The sequence below is a fragment of the Ostrea edulis genome, chromosome 4 (genome assembly GCF_947568905.1).
Source record: "Ostrea edulis chromosome 4, xbOstEdul1.1, whole genome shotgun sequence".
Lineage (NCBI taxonomy): Eukaryota > Metazoa > Mollusca > Bivalvia > Ostreida > Ostreidae > Ostrea > Ostrea edulis.
In genome coordinates, this window is record NC_079167.1 from 86,287,129 (window position 1) to 86,301,871 (window position 14,743).

Consider the following 14,743-nt stretch of genomic DNA (forward strand, 5'->3'; position numbering starts at 1 on the left):
TTTTAAACAATTTACAGTAAGCATCAATTTACTTACTTACTTAGGCATGTCGTTCCGTGAGAAACATAAGCCATCGACGACAGTCATTCTGGGCTGCTTTTGCGGCGTCGTGCCAGGTCATGTCCTACGCTTTTAGTTCTTACTCGGAGTCACTCCTCCAGGTGTTTCTTGGACGTCCCCTCTATCTCTTACCCTGCGGGTTCCAGGTCAGGGTCTGGCGTTTGGTGCTGGATGGTGGTTTCCTCAAGCATCAATTTAATTGCACCCAAAGTATTTCATAATATGACGAAATATTTAGTCCAAAACATAAACGTTGGGTATTAGAAACTTTTGCTAGATTTCTGCAAATTGACCGTATATAGTCCGTGTAGCGCACGGAACTCTGGGTAGAGAATGTACTCAGGCTGAGATTCTTTGTGACGTCAAAGTTTTTAGTCACAGGCACTCGACGTTTTAAATATATCAGCGATTTTTCGCATTTGAGAAGCAGTAGACGATGTTTGACGGTTGATTATAGCCGATAAATGGACTTTATTTCCAGTTCAACATGACGATGCGAGAGGGAAGACCTTGACAGAGTTGTTTTTAAACGGTGGGGGTCGAATTATCATATCATATCGAACTTTTCGCCGAAAAAGAAAACCAAGATATGGCGGCGTAATATACCTTGTGAATATTATGTTTACAGGAAGACAATTTTTTTTATTACATATATTTAAAACGTCGAATGCCTGTGTTTTTAATTACTCTATAGAAAATTCGATATAAGAATCTTTATACAAAGACATACTTTACACTTTACAGCTTGCAGGTATGAAATGAATTTTCATGCACCAGCAACAGAAACTTTTAAACCTGCACATCTCATCTGAATTTTCACCCATCAAACATCTCATCTGAATTTTCACCCATCAAATTGACTACAATCGCGTTCTTTCACGTATCATTGATCGTGCTCAGTTTTATATTCAGTATGTAAATAATGTATGCATATAACATCTATATCTATTTTGTATTGTATCCGTATATTACTGCTGTCTGTAAATATGTTTTCAGGGTCACGGTGAGAACTAGTTTTGTAAACTAATTGTACTGTCTTGTATATATAGGACACTATTTCTAATAATATGTATCATCATTCTTGAAACATAGTACATCTTTAAAAACAAAGTACATATTTGAAAGATCCTGACAATCGAGTGTAAACCACAGTTAGATGTCATTCAGGGTAGAAATAGCCCGTAAGTGATTATAATGGTGTACAACTTGGATGTGGATGGTCTGCAATCCAGAGTGACTCTAGATGAAGAAAAAGTAACGATCGAGTCATTTGGAAACACTCACAGTAAGTACAAATGGTTTGTGTTTCGTAAATTCGCAAACTGGAGCAGAGATTTTTTAAATATTTCTAGAATGCATGTACTGTTCTTCGTAGGTACAGGTATACATGTACACATCGTCCTAAATATTAATGAATATTTCTCGCATCAACTAAAAGTTGGGTTTTAATACCACTCTTTTTACCTAATGATGCAGTTTTAACAACTTTAACATTATGAACGATATAACTGATATATACATGTATACGTAGTTTCCGATTGTTCTACTGATTGGTGAGTTTTTATTTATGTATTGCCCGATTGTTCTACTGATTGGTGAATTTGTATTTATGTATTGCCCGATTGTTCTACTGATTGGTGAGTTTGTATTTATGTATTGCCCGATTGTTCTACTGATTGGTGAGTTTGTATTTATGTATTGCCCGATTGTTCTACTAATTGGTGAGTTTGTATTTTGTATTGCCCGATTGTTCTACTAATTGGTGAGTTTGTATTTTGTATTGCCCGATTGTTCTACTGATTGGTGTGTTTGTATTTATGTATTGCCCGATTGTTCAACTAATTGGTTTGTTTGTATTTTGTATTGCCCGATTGTTCTACTAATTGGTGAGTTTGTATTTTGTATTGCCCGATTGTTCTACTGATTGGTGTGTTTGTATTTATGTATTGCCCGATTGTTCAACTAATTGGTTTGTTTGTATTTTGTATTGCCCGATTGTTCTACTAATTGGTGAGTTTGTATTTTGTATTGCCCGATTGTTCTACTGATTGGTGTGTTTGTATTTATGTATTGCCCGATTGTTCTACTAATTGGTGAGTTTGTATTTTGTATTGCCCGATTGTTCTACTGGTTGGTGAGTTTGTATTTTGTATTGCCCGATTGTTCTACTAATTGGTGAGTTTGTATTTTGTATTGCCCGATTGTTCTACTGATTGGTGTGTTTGTATTTATGTATTGCCCGATTGTTCAACTAATTGGTTTGTTTGTATTTTGTATTGCCCGATTGTTCTACTAATTGGTGAGTTTGTATTTTGTATTGCCCGATTGTTCTACTGATTGGTGTGTTTGTATTTATGTATTGCCCGATTGTTCTACTAATTGGTGAGTTTGTATTTTGTATTGCCCGATTGTTCTACTAATTGGTGAGTTTGTATTTTGTATTGCCCGATTGTTCTACTGATTGGTGTGTTTGTATTTATGTATTGCCCGATTGTTCAACTAATTGGTTTGTTTGTATTTTGTATTGCCCGATTGTTCTACTAATTGGTGAGTTTGTATTTTGTATTGCCCGATTGTTCTACTGATTGGTGTGTTTGTATTTATGTATTGCCCGATTGTTCTACTAATTGGTGAGTTTGTATTTTGTATTGCCCGATTGTTCTACTGGTTGGTGAGTTTGTATTTTGTATTGCCCGATTGTTCTACTAATTGGTGAGTTTGTATTTTGTATTGCCCGATTGTTCTACTGATTGGTGTGTTTGTATTTATGTATTGCCCGATTGTTCAACTAATTGGTTTGTTTGTATTTTGTATTGCCCGATTGTTCTACTAATTGGTGAGTTTGTATTTTGTATTGCCCGATTGTTCTACTGATTGGTGTGTTTGTATTTATGTATTGCCCGATTGTTCTACTAATTGGTGAGTTTGTATTTTGTATTGCCCGATTGTTCTACTGATTGGTGTGTTTGTATTTATGTATTGCCCGATTGTTATACTAATTGGTGAGTTTGTATTTTGTATTGCCCGATTGTTCTACTGGTTGGTGAGTTTGTATTTTGTATTGCCCGATTGTTCTACTAATTGGTGAGTTTGTATTTTGTATTGCCCGATTGTTCTACTGATTGGTGTGTTTGTATTTATGTATTGCCCGATTGTTCAACTAATTGGTTTGTTTGTATTTTGTATTGCCCGATTGTTCTACTAATTGGTGAGTTTGTATTTTGTATTGCCCGATTGTTCTACTGATTGGTGTGTTTGTATTTATGTATTGCCCGATTGTTCTACTAATTGGTGAGTTTGTATTTTGTATTGCCCGATTGTTCTACTGATTGGTGTGTTTGTATTTATGTATTGCCCGATTGTTCTACTAATTGGTGAGTTTGTATTTTGTATTGCCCGATTGTTCTACTAATTGGTGAGTTTCTATCACAGGCTGCCAACATTTTTACTTCACCTCTGAGTGGGCAGTATATGTATTTATACGCGATAATATTTCTTTCTATTCTGTTCTCTCAGTATTCAAATCTAAATGTTATACAAAATGTATTTGAATTTTCTAAATGAGACACATTGGTAAATCTAATGGAAACCACAATTTACCCTAGAGAAAAAAATTGTAATTGAAATTCATCTTTCACCACATTGATATCGCGGCTTTTCAGTGAGAGACCTGACTACTCATATTCTAAATGTATATCAATTAGCATTTGATAGAGACTGGGGTCATTGGATAAGTAGGTCATTGACTGAGCATGTATACAGCGTCTTCTAATGTATTTAAATTCCTTTTTCTGTGGAATATGGTGGACATTTTGAGCCAGAAAGTTGAAGACAATTAGTAAAGTAAAATGGCAGAGGAGCTGAGGGGGGTATTGCAAGATGATGTCTGAAGGACATAATTCTTGTTAATTGGTGATGTGTCCGCTAGGCCTTTAAGATTACAAATCTTAACTCTGCATTTTAAAATATTCATATGATAAGAAGCCCGCATATTACCTTTGTAGTGATCCACACAGAACCACCATTCTGATTTTCCGACCAGCATTTATTCTGATTTTCAGAAAGTTACCCGATTGATGACGTCATCGGATGTGAAGAGGTAGTGACGGGATGGTTTTGGAGAACTGAGGTCACTCGGGTGTGGCTTATCGAACATGGGCCTTCGAATTCATTGCTGAAGAGGAGCATAATCGTTTCGGGTGACCTAAGGAAACGTTTCCAGCACGATTTAACAGAAAAGACAACAACAGGTAAAATAAAATAAAAAATCTTTATTTTGTCATGATGATACACGTGTTTGTTGAATTTATAGAATATCATTTGGCACTAACTGTAATCAAGAATTTGCAGAAACGAAGCGTCCCAAACGAGTGTTGGTTATGATCAACCCAATTGGCGGCAATGGTACTGCCAGGAAAGATTTCGGAGATATTGTGGAACCAGTGTTTAGACTTTCAGGGATATCTATGGATACAATCTGTATGTGAACATTATTTCCCAAGCTGAAGATTCTTAGAAAAATAAAAAATAAAAACGATCCTTTTTTGGAGATGTTTCTTTCTGTTATAGTCTCTGAGCGTTCTGGACACATGATTGAAGTTGCTCAAACTTATGACTTTACCGGCATTGATGGGTAAGGCGATCCTTTATGTTCTAAACATAATGTCGTTATAGCTAACGATGCTGCCTTTCTGCGCGTATTTCAAAAGCTAAAGCGTGTATGATTATTTGTTTTACGTCTCTTCGATCATCTTTCTCTGGTACTGACGGGCCACTAGTGCCACAAATTCAGACCTGTGTAGGACGCCCAGCTTTAGGAGTGAGTGTTATCTATAATTCCAAGGTCGTCGTGTCGCAGGACCTGCGATTTTTACGTTTGAATACCGAGTGTTTGGCGAACCACTTAATTTTACGTCTATTGATTTGATCAATCTCTACCCAGAGTTATCGTTCCTTACACTCACACGTATATGTGCATTGTACCTCTGTCAACATCTCAAATTTAGCAGTATTATTCAACGTGTAAATTCACTTTTTACGGTTAATAGTAGGGCTGTCACGCTTCCAAATATTTCGGGTCGGATCGGTTCTAAAATTTTTTACTTCGGGTTCGGGTATTTCGGTTCGGGTCTATATAACTATTTTATGAATCTAATATACAGTTAAAATCAAAAACCTTTATAATGTATTTAGTCACAATAATTACTCGAGGACGTGGACTGAGGTTTAGACTCGACATCCATGATACTAGAAACAGCATTGTCACTTCTACTCATTTCCATTCCATGCTTTCAATGTTTTGTCATTGACGATGTTGCTCCTGTGGCGTATTTTCAATGCGTCTGTCATATCTTACATATACTGTCATTATTTACAGTTTTGTCGACAATGCCATCATTTAACAATTGATCAAAATACAGTCACCTTTGAGGATTTTGGCGATATAATGATTCTATTTGAAAAACCGAACCGAAATACGGAAAAATGGAACCGAACCCGACCTGAACAACACGACCCGCGGTTTTCGGTTATTTCGGGCACCCGTTGCAGCCCTAGTTAATAGAGGGCGAAGGACCATGAGAGTGGAGCTCTCCCTATAGGTAACACATATATACATGTTTAAAAGGAAAATATAGACAACTAATGAAAAATTAAACCATACCCATGGAACGTGAAAATTTTGGTCCCAATGGCGTCGATTCGAATACTAGCGCGTGGACATGTATTTATCCATTTTGAATCTCGTGTGCCCAAGTTCACGTCGTTCTGAGATGTTACATAAAATCCGTAAAAGCATGTATATTTTATTTTCTTAATCATATATAATCACTCCTCGATTAACGTGTACAAAACGTTTCCTATGTTTGTGTATTTGCTAAACACCGACGCTGAATGCACTGTTTACATCAGTTGCACAGCGTTTCTCTCGTTCAATGAATAGGCGGATAAAAAATGTCTAAAGTTAGAATACTTTGATTGACCTCTGTCCTCACACGTTAGGTGCTAATATTTCGGGATATTTTTTGTCCTGTTATGGATCTAGATACTAATACCAATATTTTTTGCTTCGCCCTCAAACACGGTCACGCCGTAAGACATTAAGAATATAATTAATAGCTAGTGGAAGAAATATCGGAGAAATATAACAATGTAGACGTTCTTTAAAATTTTCTCACGTTTGTCTGCGATATTTTGATTTACCGGAAGACAATGGAGTTTCACCGGAATTACCGCCATTATGACGATGTCTCATTCCCCCTATATGTTTATGGCGCGTGAATAATGTTTCGTATGACATTGAACGTGGTTTACATACACGGTTTCAGTCATGTGACATTGTATACTAACTGGTATATAATACTTGTATTGACTGCTAGATTTTTGCTTGTAAGGTGTATTTCAAATTCAGGATCGTTTTACTTGGAGGTGATGGGACATACCACGAAGTGGTCGATGTTCTGATGAAAAGGAAACAGGAGGAACAAGGAGTGGATATAAACGATCCACAAGCAACGCTGTCTCCCTTAAACATCCCAATAGCCATGATACCAACAGGTAAACCTGCCTTCAACATCCCAATAATCATGTTACCAACAGGTAAACCTGACCTAAACATCCCAATAATCATGTTACCAACAGGTAAACCTGACCTAAACATCCCAATAATCATGTTACCAACAGGTAAACCTGACTTAAACATCCCAATAATCATGTTACCAACAGGTAAACCTGCCTTCAACATCCCAATAATCATGTTACCAACAGGTAAACCTGACTTAAACATCCCAATAATCATGTTACCAACAGGTAAACCTGACTTAAACATCCCAATAATCATGTTACCAACAGGTAAACCTGACCTAAACATCCCAATAATCATGTTACCAACAAGTAAACCTGACCTAAACATCCCAATAATCATGTTACCAACAGGTAAACCTGACCTAAACATCCCAATAATCATGTTACCAACAGGTAAACCTGACCTAAACATCCCAATAATCATGTTACCAACAGGTAAACCTGACCTAAACATCCCAACAATCATGTTAACAATAGGTAAACCTGACTTAAACATCCCAATAATCATGTTACCAACAGGAAAACCTGACCTAAACATCCCAATAATCATGTTAACAATAGGTAAACCTGACTTAAACATCCCAATAATCATGTTACCAACAGGAAAACCTGACCTAAACATCCCAATAATCATGTTAACAATAGGTAAACCTGACCTAAACATCCCAATAATCATGTTACCAACAGGTAAACCTGACCTAAACATCCCAATAATCATGTTACCAACAGGTAAACCTGACCTAAACATCCCAATAATCATGTTACCAACAGGTAAACCTGACTTAAACATCCCAATAATCATGATACCAACAGATAAACCTGACTTAAATATCCACATAGCCATGATACCAACAGATAAACCTGACTTAAATATCCACATAGTCATGATACCAACAGATAAACCTGACTTCAGTACCCCAATACCCGGTAGTCATATAACCAATAAGTAAACCTGCCTTCAACATCATACTAACCATGATAACAACAGGTAAAGCTGTCTTTAAAATTCCAGTAGTCAGTCTCTTTACAAGTAAATCCGACTTTAACACCCCAACAGCCATATCAACTACATATAAGTATGACTTTAACACCCCAACAGCCATATCAACTACATATAAGTATGACTTTAACACCCCAACAGCCATATCAACTACATATAAGTATGACTTTAACACCCCAACAGCCATATCAACTACATATAAGTATGACTTTAACACCCCAACAGCCATATCAACTACATATAAGTATGACTTTAACGCCCCAACAGCCATATCAACTATATATAAGTATGACTTTAACACCCCAACAGCCATATCAGCTATATATAAGTATGACTTTAACACCCCAACAGCCATATCAACTACATATAAGTATGACTTTAACACCCCAACAGCCATATCAACTACATATAAGTATGACTTTAACGCCCCAACACCCATATCAACTACATATAAGTATGACTTTAACACCCCAACAGCCATATCAACTACATATAAGTATGACTTTAACACCCCAACATCCATATCAACTACATATAAGTATGACTTTAACACCCCAACAGCCATATCAACTACATATAAGTATGACTTTAACGCCCCAACAGCCATATCAACTACATATAAGTATGACTTTAACACCCCAACAGCCATATCAACTACATATAAGTATGACTTAAACACCCCAACAGCCATATCAACTACATATAAGTATGACTTTAACACCCCAACAGCCATATCAACTACATATAAGTATGACTTTAACACCCCAACAGCCATATCAACTACATATAAGTATGACTTTAACACCCCAACAGCCATATCAACTACATATAAGTATGACTTTAACATCTCAGAATCCGCCATTCTAACAGGTTGATTTAACATTAACACCCCAACAGTCATGTTACCAACAGCGAAATCTAAGTTTTCAATGGGATGGTTTTGACCAGCTTTTAAGCTAACATCGGTATTGATTTTTTTTATAGGAACCGGAAACGTTGTGGCAGAAAACAACACGGGCAGTATAGATATTTTAACGGCTGCGCTTCATGTTGTTCAAGGTAAAGTAATAACAATTTTTGTGTTTGGTATATAATGCGGTCATTTCAAGTTTCGTTTGCATCAAATTTCGTGGAATTGTCAAAAATATAGTTTCGTTATTTCGTTGAAAACTTTTGTATTCTTCCATTATTTCGTGGAAAGTTACAATATTTTTATCCAATATTTCCTTATATTCCGTCGAAAGTTGTTACTCTATATTCTTCCATTATGAATGAAAATTCTACTTCGTTGATCACTTGAGTTCGCAGTCTGGCAAAACTACGATAAGAACGGAATTTGTTGTTCAATGAAAATGTTAAAACCGCAGTAACACTGAAGATGATATGTACAGTCTGATTTTGTTTCGTGCTTTTTTTCTTATAAACCATTAGTACCTGTAAGTGTTTAGTTTAAGCGTAGTCGATCAGTGGTTTGGGTGTTGGGGTTGATCCCCTTGGGCTGTTTCAAATTTAAGACATTTGAAATGATTGATCCTTTGCCAGTCATCTTCGTCTTATTGCGTGCCTTTACCTATAAACAGATCCATTTGATATTTCGATGTAAACTGACATTTACCAGCTGTTTACAGATTGTCAGATTCTTTATTTCCTTAAGCTATACAGCTCATCGGTCATAAATACTAAATATTTACAAATATATACAAATAAGACAGTAGAGGGTGAGTAGACATACAGATACAATTTTGAGGATATAAAATTAATGCATTTCAACATACATATAACAATACACGTGAATGATATGTCATTGTAAGTACAGCATTCATAAATTATATGAAGATCGTAACTTTGTAGCCTGTTGTAGAAACTTTCCTAAATTATTGAGTTCTTGTGTATTATTTACACTATAAAGACGACATGTGACGTGTTCGTAATAAAATGTAAACATATAGTGGACAAGCATACTTTGCAATACATTGAATAGATTAGACAGTTGTGCACAGTAAACGCCCCTCAGCGCAAGAACAACTATGCTCATATGCAATTGAAAGTCATTTGCATATATATATATATATATATATATACATGTATATATTTTAAAAACCCACAAAGATTACATGCTACTAAAACTGTTCCGTGCCTACATTTACAAACAAAGACGTTTTTTCACTTAAAAATTAGATTTAGTTGACAGTAACCTTCATACTAATTAGAATTTAGCCTTATTATTTTATATCCGCTCTCTTATTATTCGTTGTTACTTTGAAATATATTGTAGGTTAGAGATTTAAAATCCATACATTTAAACCAGAATAAAGTTTATGCAATGGTGATATTGGTTTACAGATTATATATATATATATCGACAGGGGGTGCTTATTCTTCCTAGGCACCTGATCCGACCTCTGGTGTGTCCAGGGGGACGGTCCGTGTTTGCCCAACTATCTATTTTGTGTTGCTTGTAGGAGTTATGAGATTGATCACTGTTCGTTATATTCACCTATATATATATATATATATATATATAAAGCACTAAATAATCACAACTAGGTACTGAAAATTTTCGCCCCAGCCCGGGGTCGAACCAGCGACGTACGGCACCCACCGCCTAGCAAGATTGTCAAACCAGTGCGTAAGTCCACTCGGCCACAACGACTTCCCTGAAAAGGAAGCTTTGTTATGCTCCTAAAGCGCTACTTATACACACTGATGCAATCCCACACAGTCGCTGTGTCATTCAGTGATATATATATATATATATATATATATATATATATATATATATATACCATCATTGTTATAAATGTATGCGTATTTGTTCATATGCGTAAGCGTTGGAATTCATATATACGTTTAAACGACATTGCATTTATTAGTATATCAAGCAGAACTTTGCTAAAACGCATCTCTGTCACGTTTATTTCTCAACAGGTTCTGTTCAATATGATGAACAAAGACCTTTCATACATGAAAGTGCGTGAAGACACTTATTTTCTATTGTCTTAGACCAGCAAATCCACGTGAAAATCGTATTCACAAACACTGCAACAGGTCCACACATCCTTATACAATGGAATGGAAAAAACTGTAATTCTGTGTTTATAAAATAATTGTTTGTAAATGTGGGCATGGAAATACTGTAAACATTTTACATTTGTAAACATATAACACCACTCTGATTTCACGAACAAGTACTCTACAGTTGAAATTAAAAATATGTTGGAGTTCCTCATCGACAATATCCTCGTAGTCTTTGGGGACCAGGTCTTCCAACAGGCTGTTGGAATTCCCATGGGCATGAATTGTGTTCCTTTCTTAGCTGACCTGTTTTTATATTCTTATGAAGCACAATTCATTCAAAAACTTCTACATGAAAAAAAAATTTCTTGCTGTGGCCTTCAGTGCAACATTTAGATATATATCGACGACGTTTTATTTAGTAGCAAAAATAATTTTCATTCATATGTCGATTCGATATATCCCTGCGAATTCAAAATAAAAGACACAACAGAGTCGTCCACTTCTGTTTCATACTTAGATATTTTATTGAGAATAGATATTAACGGCATACTTACAAATCAACTTTATCATAAACGGGATGATTTCAGCTTCTCCATCGTCAACTTCCCATATTTATGAAGCAATATTCCATTATCAACTTCATATAGTGTTTATATCTCTTAACTGATTCGATATGCAAGAGCTTGTTCTGTGTATGATCAGTTTTTAAATCGAGGCAGGATACTGACAAACAAGTTGATGGTGCAGGGGTTTCAACAGTCTCGTTTAAAGTCAGCATGTCGCAAATTCTATGGTCGTTATAACAATCTAGTTTGCCAAAACAACATATCATTAGGTCAAATGCTGTCTGATTTGTTTCATATCGATTGTTAGGCCGTTCTTGGCACAATGATTTTGACACGGATAACTCCGTTTACCTGATCAAGATATAGGGCTCACGGTGGATGTGACCTCCTAGGCACCTGATCCCACCTCTGGTGTGTCCAGTGGTCCGTGTTTGCCCAATTCTTTATTTTGTATTGCTTATAGGAGTTATGAGATTGATCACTGTTCGATATCTTCACCTTTTATTTGGCCGTGTTCTCTTTGTAGCGCCTTTTGCAGAAAACAGCTGCCACTAGATCAAGTGCGTCACTAAATGCTTACATGCATAGAAAGTGTTAAGTCTAGTTAGAGTCAGCGCTAAATCAAATCTACTCCAATTAATCAAAAACCTACTTTCCGCCAAAAGTTATACATGCTAAATATACTTCATTTACAGTTGTAGGTAATAATGTATATATCATGTTTCATTTCTTAAATGCATTAAAAAAATCAGTATCTATCTGAGAACGAATGGAAAAATTGGCATATTTCTATCGTAAAACCACGCAGTATTTTCGTAACGCAATTCAACTCATTTTACCGATTGGTCGGTTAGAAAGTCACTTGGATACTTCATGTAGCATGTACATTTATTCTGACGTCAGATAATATAATTTTCTTGACTTAATAAACCATTAGAAGCTGTTTATCGTGGGTGTGGTAGATTAGTGGTTTGGCGCATGCTTCGTAACTGTGACGTTCCGGGTTTGATTATCATGGGCCATTTCAAATCCAAGACATTTGAAATAGCTGATGATTGTTCTTTCGCCAAGCGCTGGATTCTTGCAAAAAGAAAGTCATGGGTCTTTGGGATAAAATCCAAGAGGGTACCAAGTCAAAAGTAGATGTTTTCAACACATAATCTCACTGCAAGGGTTTTGAGCGCCATGTATAGGTCAACATGTGATTTGAAAAATGACCCTTTACCTTCAGTGTCTCTATAGAAGTGACCTCCAGCTGGTGGTGTCCCTATAGAAGTGACCTTCAGCTGGTGGTATCCCTATAGAAGTGACCTCTAGCTGGTGGTGTCCCTATAGAAGTGACCTTCAGCTGGTGGTGTCCCTAGCTGGTGATGTCCCTATAGAAGTGACTTTCAGCTGGTGGTGTCCCTATAGAAGTGACCTTCAGCTGGTGGTGTACCCATAGAAGTGAAATATGTTCGAATGAGACTTGTATCAGCTGACAACATTATATTCAAACCGATACTAAAGATTTGCAAGTGTTGACATTTTGATTATCTGCAGGTCGTGTCGTGCCCTCACACCTGATGGCGCTGTACAGTAACAGAAAACTTCTTGGCTTTTCTGGCGCAGGCACCTTTTATGGATTCATTACGGATTGTGTATTTTATTCCGACAGAAATTTCCGCTGGCTTGGACGATCCCGGTACCGCTGTAAGTGTCACCTAGTGTTTTTAAGGATTCTTAAAGGAATATATAATACCATGACTTAATCTAGTTACATATTTGTACATATATGTACATGGAATTCTAGGGAATCTCTCTCGTCCCCTTTTTTCTTTTGGTGCTTTGTAGATGTTTTTTGGTGGATGACTATATTCAAATCTCATAGCCAGCGTGCTTTTAATGCCAAAATAACCTATTACACATCGTGAGTATTCAATTATTAATTATTTAAAATCATATGATTACTGTAAAATCGTTGATTTCTCCTGATTTTTGGAGTTTCAGTGGCATTAGGTATACCAAAGGATATGATTAATCTTTAAAAAAGGGGGGGGGGGGGACTACTACAGTAAAAACACGTTCTTCAACCTTCACAATCACGTTGAATTCTCTATAAACACGATTTTGAAAATTGATTCCATGGCATATTATAGCATTTCAAGGTATTTCCGTATAATTTGTCCTATCGTCGGTTTTGCATTCTTTATAGAATATAAACCACCTCGTGACTTAATCATCAATTCTAAGAATTTATGATATATTGACTAGTGCAATGTATATATGAGATGTTGACCACTACATCTGTAAGAATATAAAGGATATTGACCACTGCATCACTGTAACATATATACAGATTAAATAGAATTCAAGTTTAGTCTTATTGTAAACGGCGTTTAAGGTGAAGATAACGAACAGTGATCAATTTCATAACTCCTATAAGGAATGCAAATAGTTGGGTAAACACGGAAATATGAATATACCAGAGGTGTGGTCAGCTGCCTAGGAGAAGTAAGCATCCCCTGTCGACCGGTCACATCCGCCGTGTCTTATGTGATATATTCATATACCGAGATCTAGATGTCGCGGTGTGACCGGTCAACAGAGAATGGTTACTCCTCCTAGACACACAATCACACCTTTGGTATAATGTCCTGGCAGCCTTGTTTGCCCTTTTGTTATTTTTGTGCCTTTTATATTCATATCAAATCAAAAATAAAAAGTCGTCGCATGCGAAATAGCTTGTAATATATTTATCGCAATTCACCTTTGAATTAGAACGCTTTGGCCGATGTAGTATTGCGTTGTGTGACGACACAATTGAATATGTTTGTAATACAATTGCGAAATGCAACAGAAACTCTCATTGGTCCATATGTATAAGTCCGCCCAAATTCCCTTATACGGGAGTAGTCGGCATTAGAAAACATGACGGCTAGATGGAAACAAACTTCAAAGGAAGAAAGAAAAAAAGTTTTATTCTTGTGTTGTTGTCTCATAAATTTGATATTAAAAAAATCCTAACATATTTTCCTACTATATTTTAATTAATATATTATCCCAGTTCCATTAGATGATAATTATTCAAATAGCTAAACTCACGGTCTCCATCTCTGCCACACGAGTGTTAAGGACCATAATGGGTTTATGTAGCATTTTCGTTAATCAAGAGCTTATTTTACCTTTACAAAAACTGTATCTTTTAATTTCTATTAATCATTCGTGTTGATAATTAATGACGAGTGAATACATAACTTACAACCAATTTTATGAATAGATACCAATAGCAACAGTAGTTCGAATTGACCGGCTACCTAACATGGCTACGTCAACAAACGAAATCATTTGAAGCTGCGAGTTTTCGGGTCGTGTGTGGCTTTAATGAATATTTGAAGGTATGTTTGGACACAAATATAGTAGGAAAATATGTTAAAGAGACACTACAGCTCATTTTCCACATTTTAATGAAGTGTTTTTTAAACCATATATTGATAAAATGATAAAATTCACATCGATACTGACAATTTTGAACATT

General features: G+C 36.1%; 1 protein-coding gene across 4 annotated transcripts in view; it reads left to right on the top strand.

The window, feature by feature from the left end:
* The first annotated feature begins 1,101 nt into the window (after window positions 1-1,101).
* Window positions 1,102-14,743, top strand: part of LOC125672299 (uncharacterized) — a 21,887-nt gene continuing 8,245 nt past the window's right edge. The window contains exons 1-8 of one of the 4 annotated variants that reach the window (XM_056164094.1): window positions 1,102-1,345; window positions 4,122-4,310; window positions 4,402-4,539; window positions 4,630-4,693; window positions 6,470-6,657; window positions 8,627-8,701; window positions 12,769-12,918; window positions 13,060-13,135. In XM_056164094.1, coding sequence (XP_056020069.1) covers window positions 1,255-1,345; window positions 4,122-4,310; window positions 4,402-4,539; window positions 4,630-4,693; window positions 6,470-6,657; window positions 8,627-8,701; window positions 12,769-12,918; window positions 13,060-13,135 — 971 coding nt within the window. In that variant the 5' untranslated portion in view covers window positions 1,102-1,254. The remainder of the gene's footprint in view (window positions 1,346-4,121; window positions 4,311-4,401; window positions 4,540-4,629; window positions 4,694-6,469; window positions 6,658-8,626; window positions 8,702-12,768; window positions 12,919-13,059; window positions 13,136-14,743) is intronic. The other 3 variants (XM_056164096.1, XM_056164095.1, XM_056164097.1) reach the window with 3 other exon arrangements.